The sequence below is a fragment of the Arachis hypogaea genome, chromosome 19 (genome assembly GCF_003086295.3).
Source record: "Arachis hypogaea cultivar Tifrunner chromosome 19, arahy.Tifrunner.gnm2.J5K5, whole genome shotgun sequence".
NCBI lineage: Eukaryota > Viridiplantae > Streptophyta > Magnoliopsida > Fabales > Fabaceae > Arachis > Arachis hypogaea.
Genome location: NC_092054.1, coordinates 31,881,456 through 31,889,103, shown reverse-complemented (window position 1 = coordinate 31,889,103; position 7,648 = coordinate 31,881,456). Strand labels below are relative to the sequence as shown.

Genomic DNA, 7,648 nt, shown 5'->3' with positions numbered 1-7,648 from the left:
CCCAATTATTTATAATGTATCAAATTAAATACACGAGGTGTTGCTTATAAAATTATTGAAAATTAAATTTCTATAGAAAAATAATAAACAAAATAGAGAATATAATTAGCATAAGAAAAATAAAAAAGGAAGATATCTTGAAACATGCATTTAAGTATAATAACAATGCCTAACATTTATTTATAAAATTTAAAATTTAAGAGATAAATTTCATTTTATTCTATCTCTATTTTTAGATAAATTAAAAAAAAATTGTAGATACTAAAGAATCTACCTAATAACAATAAGTTTATGTGCCGAGAAAAGAAAGAAAAAATAAACAACAAATGAAAGCTAAAAAAAGATAAAGCAAAAATAATTTTGATAATTATAAATAATCATATTAAATGTGTATTAAAATCATCCGTTAAAATTAGTTATTAATGTAATATATATTAAAAATAAATTATATATATATATATATGTGTATGATGACTAATTTTAGTTTACAAATAATATTTGTTGTTTGCTCTAATTGGATTAGAATTTAGATTTGTTTTGGTAATAAAATACAATAATAATAATAATAATAATATAATAATAATAATAATAATAATACCCAAAGAAAAAAAAAAGTGATGAGTGATGAATATGATTTGGCCAAGAGATCAGCCAATTAAACAAGCTATTGAAGAGTTAATAAGCCATCACATTCTCTTACCTTGTTGTTTTGAGAAAAACAACTACGTGTCCTTTGAACATTAAAAAGGAAAGAATCTCTGTATCTCTATACCATATAACATCTATACCTTATAATTCTCCTAACATTTTCCATTATCCATTGTAAAATCAGTTATTTTTGGAAACAAAAACAGTATCATCTTCTTGAAAAAATTTTGTTGGGCTCATGTACAGGCCCAATTTCATAAAGAATTCAAGAAACTAGTTGTTCTAATACGGTAAAAAGTGCCCCGTCCGACCCAAGAAAAAAAAAAAAGTGCCCCGATTCTTCATCCTCAACTTTTAATCTTTTATTCGATGCTTCTGAGCAGAATAGGAAGTGTTAGTGAAGTGAAGAGAAGGGAGCACCTCAGAATCATGGTAACACTTCCTCCTCTTAGCTTGGTATTTTGGGACCTTACTTACTGAAACGCTTTTAATCGGAGCTTTCTTGTTGTCGTTTGTTTCTGTAAACAGGATTTCAAGGGTTTCCTAAACGACTTGCAGGATTGGGAACTTTCTCGAAAACACGAAGAAGCTCCACACACGAACAAAAACCCTCAAAAGGAAAATGTTGGTAATTTTCTACTTGCATAATTATTGAACTTTGAGTAGAAACTTCATATTTTTTGCATAGTGTGGAAGCTAATTAATTTTATCTACATGATTATGCGTAATCGGGTATCTGTTAATAGGATTAGGAGACGCTACAGTATCAAACACGATCTTTTTCATAATGTGTAGATTATGTGGCTGGAATATGAACCCGGGGGAAGCCCGGGGGGGGGGGGGGATCAAGAACCGATGTAGTTGTTTTAGGGGTATTTTTGTTTTTTAGGTTCGGATTTTCTTCCCTCCACAGTTTCAGCACAAAGGAAATGTAGACATGGAGTATATACGATTTCGATTTTATTGAGAGAATGGAAGAATATTTCAAGAAATCAGCTGAAAACAGTTCAGTGTTTCTTTGCATGCAATGAGTTTATACCTTATTCTCTCATTTCTCTGTTGCTTATATTCTGTTTGTTTTTATTTTTATGTTCATGTGCATGTGTATGAACATTGATGAACAAATGTATTTATGATGTATAATATTTTTACTGCAATTTATAAAGGATTCAGCTTCTCAAAATACTGGATTGGGGGCCTCAAGGCGCGATACTCTTTCTTTTGATAATGCAAGAAGTAACTCTCGACAGTATAATGATCCATTTAGCCGTGTGACTAGTAGTTTTGTTTCCGAAGATATCCCTGACGCCGTGTCCGAGAAAGATCTGGTAGGAAGCATCCTATGTGTAGCTTTGCCAAATTTTCATCATGTTTTATTTTCTTGATCAATTAGGACTTTAGGATATGATGGACTGATCTTAGTTTTCTGTCCTGTATGCTGCTGCTGCAACCTCATCTGTATTTTCCAGGGTAATGAGTATTTCAAGCAGAAAAAATATAAGGAAGCTATCGACTGCTATTCAAGAAGCATTGCCTTCTCGCCTACAGCTGTAGCATATGCAAATAGAGCAATGGCCTATATCAAGCTCAGAAGGCAAGCTCAATAAACTAACTTTTCTTTATCTTTATAAATATATATTATTATATATATAAAATTAAAGTTGGTGGAATTTTAAATAGAACATTTTTTTAAGGGGAAAAAAATTTCTATAAAGGGTTAATTGGTCTATCACCATACTAAAGCTATTGTAGGGCACTTCTTTTCCTGAAGTGGTATTTTGTTACATGCATCACCTATTTATGTTTGTTTGTAGATTCCAAGAGGCTGAGGATGACTGTACAGAGGCCTTAAATCTCGATGATCGTTACATAAAAGCATACTCACGCCGAGCAACATCTAGAAAAGAACTCGCGAAATTTAAAGAATCCATGGAGGGTGTGTTAATACTGATGTACTTGGTCTGTTTTAATCAAATATGAAAGCATCTTGTTATTTCAAGTCTTGAATTTGTTGACAGTATGATTTGTATCAATTGCAGATGCCGAGTTTGCCTTAAGGTTGGAACCTAACAATCAAGAAATTAAGAAACAGCATGCTGATGCCAAGTCTTTGTACGACAAAGTAAGCATCTCAGTTGTTCCAGTTTTATTCTATGACTTGTACATGAGTTTTAAGTACATTGTTTCCCTTTTCCATAGCTAGGCAATAAGGGGTTTTATAGGGTTGTGAGGAAATTTTTGGTTTAAACCTTGCTGCAGTGATGGATGAGAGAACTCAAAAGATGTAGAAATAGAATAAAATGTTTTTCCCCCCAAAGTTGTTTTGGAATGAGGCCTTGAAAATTCATACAATTAGGATCAGATAAATGGATCATATTGTTAGCAAGACTTTCTAGATCAAATAACGTGCTCAAATGCTTGAGAGTAGCATTTTTGCCAGGTCATAAGGCCTCAGGGAAAATTATATTAAAAAACATTGCCATGTGAAAACTGGGTGAAGTGTTTTACATGACTGAGAAATCTATGGAAAATGGTATTTTAATAAAAAATTCAAAGTCTTATGTTTTTCCAGTATTATGGTATATAATAGAAATATACAATGAAGAAAATATGGTAGCTGTCTTAATTTAATCTATCACACTATATTTGATTTATTGAGAATAAATAAGTAAATTAATGAGTGAGTAGAACTGGACTGTTGAGTGTTGAGGTCAATGTTTCCTAACACCACAACAACAACAAAGCCTTCCTCCACTAGGTGGGGTTGGCTAACTATCTTTTCTCTTAATAGATGTAATTTTATTGTTTTGGGCTTTTGGCTAGTGGTTCACGTGGTTAATTCAAACAGCTGATTAATACGTCTTCTAGATAATTTGGTATCTGCTTTTTCTTTCTCGCATCTCTGTTGCAGTGATTCAAATTTTTAAGAGCCATGTTCCTACTTCCAGGCAATGCTTGATAAAGTATCTGGAGCTCTGAAAAGCACTGTAAAGGGCACTCAAAAAGAAGTGAAGTTGGACACAAAAAAGAATGGAGGCAGCATCCATCCCATTTCACATATTACTCAAAAGTCTGGGCCAGCTAAGGTACAGATAAGCAGAGATTTCAATATCAAGTTTGTTGTTATGTTTATGGATTTGGACTAAACGAAGATATCTTTGTTCTGTGTTTTCCATGTAAAAAGGTTGAGGCTAATATTTTACTTTTGACGCTTGATAGGGTAATGAGCAGCAAATTCCAGCTAAAGATTCATACTTAATGGAGGAGGTAGATAGTAATAAAATCAGAAGCAGGGCTCAAAGACAAGAGGCAGATGGTTCTAGTTCAAGCAACAACGTGCAGCATGTTAAGGTTTATCATCAAATCCTGCCTTTATTGTAACAAGTAACCTAGTTGCATGGAAATTTTTCTAGTGACTTTAAAGTTGTTTTTTGATGTTCTTTGCTAATTCATATTCAAATTGAAGTATACTTTACTCTATAGGTTCTTATAGTTTTACCTAATTTTTAATAAGATTCTTACATATTAAAAATTTGTAATCTAGTACTTGTCCTATGTACAATTTTTTATTCAAATCCTTATAATTTAAACATTTCGAATTAAGTCTCCTTATTATACCAAAATTTTCAGAAAAAAATTAGGGATTTATCTTGCATTATGGGGAGTTGATATCAATTTTTTATAACAGGACCTATGAATACTTTTTGTTGAGTGAATTTATGGACTTTATTAGAAACATTTAAATAATATGCATTCAATTGAAATTTTTTGTACAATATAGGGACTTGATTATTTTCAAACTATAGTGTTCTAATTGAAAATTGAGTGAAGCTATGGAAACCTACATTGTAGTTAAACCTAAATTAAAATATCACATTATATTCTTTTCAGGGTCTGTTAAATTCACCCGTGTATTTCTTAACTTTATAAACTCAATACTAGGAACAAAAGAACTTTTTAGGATATTTTATTTTGTTTTACCTCGTTGAATGTTTTGCATGTATTTATTTATTTTTTTATATTATGTCGATTATAATTTTGCAGTTTTTATTTTGCTTATTGCTATAGTAGTTCATGTTCCTGTTTCAGTTTTGCATGATTTTACTACCTTGCAATTTTTACAGAGAAATCAGAAAGGTAGTAAGCAGCACGTGCAAACATCTATTCAACAACTTGCTTCTCGTGCAGCTTCTCTAGCTACGGCTGAAGCTGCAAAGAACATAACACCACCAACTACAGCTTATCAGTTTGAGGTCTCCTGGAGAGGGTTTTCAGGTGATCGTTCTTTGCAGACTTGCCTATTAAAGGTATTCAACTTGTTTGTGCATTTCGTATTTGATTATATTTCAATTTCAAGGATGTAACTGTTGACACAGCAAACAGATTTTCCCTTGTATGTTGAATTTCTGGACTTCAATGTTCCGCTTCCTGTTGAATAAACTAATTTGGTTTCTGCAAAGTAGGCCATATCTCCTCATGAATTACCAAAAATATTCAAAAATGCCCTCTCTACTGCCTTGCTGATTGACATCATCAAGTGTGTGGCATCTTTTTTCAAGTAAGTAACTGTGCCTAGATCATTTTATTGATTACTGCTCGAGGTTCCAAACATGATGGCATTTTTATTTTTTATTTTTATTTCTGTTTTGCCAGTGAACAAATGGATCTAGCTGTCAGTTATATGGAGCATTTGACCAAGGTACCAAGATTTGACATGATTGTGATGTGCCTTCCATCAACAGATAAAGATGGTATGTTTTGTAAGTTGTAAGATTGTAAGCATTTCTGTTGACAATTATTTTTTTTAAATATCTTGAAAGATTTTTTACTTTTCAAGTTCAGAAAATACACATATAATGGTAGGGTTGAGTGTAGATGAATGGATATGAATGGTGCAGACAATTTTCTTTAGATATCAACCAGCTTTGTGTAATTCGCAGTCTTAAACAAAAATATAACTTTTTCTTAGTAATTTTGTCAAAATGATGCTTCTTCTATCAGTATTCCTGTTGGTTAATTGCTTAGTAAAAATGTTAACACCATGAATTAGAGTTGTTGACCTGATTTTTAATTTGGATGGCTACATTTTCGGCAGACTTACGCAAGATCTGGGACGAAGTGTTCTGTGGCGAGGCAACGCCAATGGAGTTCGCCGAGATTCTGGACAACCTGCGATCGAAATACTGCCTTGGGCAGTAGTGACATGACATCTTTGCATGTTTTATGTTTAAATGCCTTGTCCTTTGATGAATGTTCCCTTCTCTGCAGCCACTTCACTCGTGTAAATTACAATCGTATCGAAATGTTTGAGCATTATTTTCCCTCATGCTTTAAGTTCCTTTAGAAGAGGGTGTAACATGTTTTGAACCTTTTCTTTTTGACTTTTTTGGTTGCTAGTTCTTACACACAAACTTAGCTTACGTGTTCATATTGTGCTAGCTTTATTAATTCAATTTTAATTTAAAAATTGGAGGAACATGGATGCCGTTCATTTTTTTAGATATTGAGAGGTTTGGTGTAATGATTTAATATTGAAAGCTACAGTGTTTTACACAATTTTGGGGCTGTAGAATTTGTAGAGAACGAATTGTTGGAGCAGATTTTTTTGTTTTTAATTCATTAGCAGCGATATGCTGGGTAGATTGCTTTCTTAAATATTTTTAAAGACAATACCCGAGTTGCATATTATATTATTTTAATATTAAAGTCAATGCATAAATTGTGTATTCTCAATTTTTTTTTTTTGGTTTACCCAAACGGTATCCCCCAACCCGACAGGTTGAAGACTAATCCGTCGCGAATCTGAGCTCCATTTAAGGGTCTATCGCTGGCCAATGAGTTGCTGCATGCATCCGGAGTATATTGTAATTTTTTTATTAAAAAAATATAATTAGAGTATTATAAAAGGAGGAACGGATTTGATATGTTGATTGAGTGTGAGAATGTTTTATTTTCTTGAGAATGTAAGTATAAAAATGGAGATAGGTATTAGTTTGAAAATATATTAGTTTAAAAATATATTATAATGGTCAAATTTTTTTTTTCAAACATTTGAGGATGAATTTTGTATGTGAAAACCCATGTGGTATTGTTATTCTTTTTGCAATAACATATGAGAAATTTAAGAGTATACTTTGTCAATGTGTTGATAATTATGTATTAAAGGGAGTAAAAAATGGAGAGATGTATTAGTTTGAAAATATATTATAATAGACAAATCTTTTTCCAAATATCTGAAGGTGAGTTTTGGACGTGAAAACCCATGTGGTGGTGTTATTCTTTTTGCAATAACATATGAAGAATTTAAGAGTATATTTTATCAATGTGTTGATAATCAAGTATTAAAAAGAGTCATAAATATTCTTTATAGACAGCCTATTTTAGTATTTAGTGGTTTCGTTCAGTTTCAAATAATGTATGTAGTTGACGAAGCAAGTATGAAAGGGATGTTTTCGATCTACCAACAAAAACGGGCACAAATGTCCGTTATCGAGTTGTATGTTGAGTTTGAAGAATTAGTTGAGGTTTATTTATCGGATATTAATATCGATTGGACATCTTTTAACACTGAAACCGAAGAGGAATTTGAGAGCACTTATCATATTATTGGTTCAACTGAAGAAGTGGATGAAGATGATATAATAATTGAGTCTAACGTTGCAGATGTGGCAAATGCATTAGCGAGCCAACATCCATCTGGAGAGCCTTCTTTCATGCACACTTTGGATCTAGACGCTATGAATGCACCAAAGTTTCCTGAGTATGTCAATTAAGGTAAGTATTATTATTATCATTGAATCAGAACAATAGTCAGAATTATTTCTTGTTGTTATTGGTGTAGATCCTGTTGTTGTTACAGATGATAAATTTGTTGTCGGCATGAAGTTTAGTTTTAGAGAGACTATTATTACAACAATTAAAGATTATACCATTCATAGGGGTATGGATTATCGTGTGTGTGAATCTAAACTAGCCATATTTTATGTTAAGTGTGTATAAT

The 7,648-nt window shown here is 32.1% G+C and overlaps 1 protein-coding gene across 3 annotated transcripts; it reads left to right on the top strand.

Moving 5' to 3' along the window:
* Positions 1 to 956: 956 nt before the first annotated feature.
* On the top strand, positions 957 to 6,204 carry LOC112777107 (uncharacterized). 3 transcript variants are annotated; one of them, XM_025821391.2, is made up of 12 exons: positions 957 to 1,080; positions 1,177 to 1,272; positions 1,815 to 1,976; positions 2,118 to 2,242; positions 2,463 to 2,584; positions 2,688 to 2,770; positions 3,597 to 3,734; positions 3,868 to 3,999; positions 4,773 to 4,955; positions 5,112 to 5,206; positions 5,302 to 5,399; positions 5,744 to 6,204. In XM_025821391.2, the coding sequence occupies exons 1-12, from the start codon at positions 1,018 to 1,020 to the stop codon at positions 5,845 to 5,847; spliced, it is 1,401 nt and encodes a 466-aa protein (XP_025677176.1). In that variant the 5' UTR covers positions 957 to 1,017; the 3' UTR covers positions 5,848 to 6,204. The 3 variants fall into 3 exon arrangements, with proteins under 3 accessions (XP_025677176.1, XP_025677177.1, XP_029151724.1); XM_025821392.2 differs by having other exon boundaries at positions 1,177 to 1,276; positions 1,822 to 1,976; XM_029295891.2 differs by having other exon boundaries at positions 972 to 1,080; positions 1,177 to 1,276.
* The last annotated feature ends 1,444 nt before the right edge of the window (positions 6,205 to 7,648 follow it).

What these genes read in the sequence shown, in the direction of transcription:
- LOC112777107 (XM_025821391.2), top strand. Translation starts at nt 1,018, where the DNA reads ATGCTTCTGAGCAGAATAGGAAGTGTTAGTGAAGTGAAGAGAAGGGAG. An exon ending in GCCTATATCAAGCTCAGAAG is followed by an intron (nt 2,243 to 2,462) that starts GCAAGCTCAATA and finishes GTTTGTTTGTAG; the next exon opens with ATTCCAAGAGGCTGAGGATG. An exon ending in CCAAGTCTTTGTACGACAAA is followed by an intron (nt 2,771 to 3,596) that starts GTAAGCATCTCA and finishes TCCTACTTCCAG; the next exon opens with GCAATGCTTGATAAAGTATC.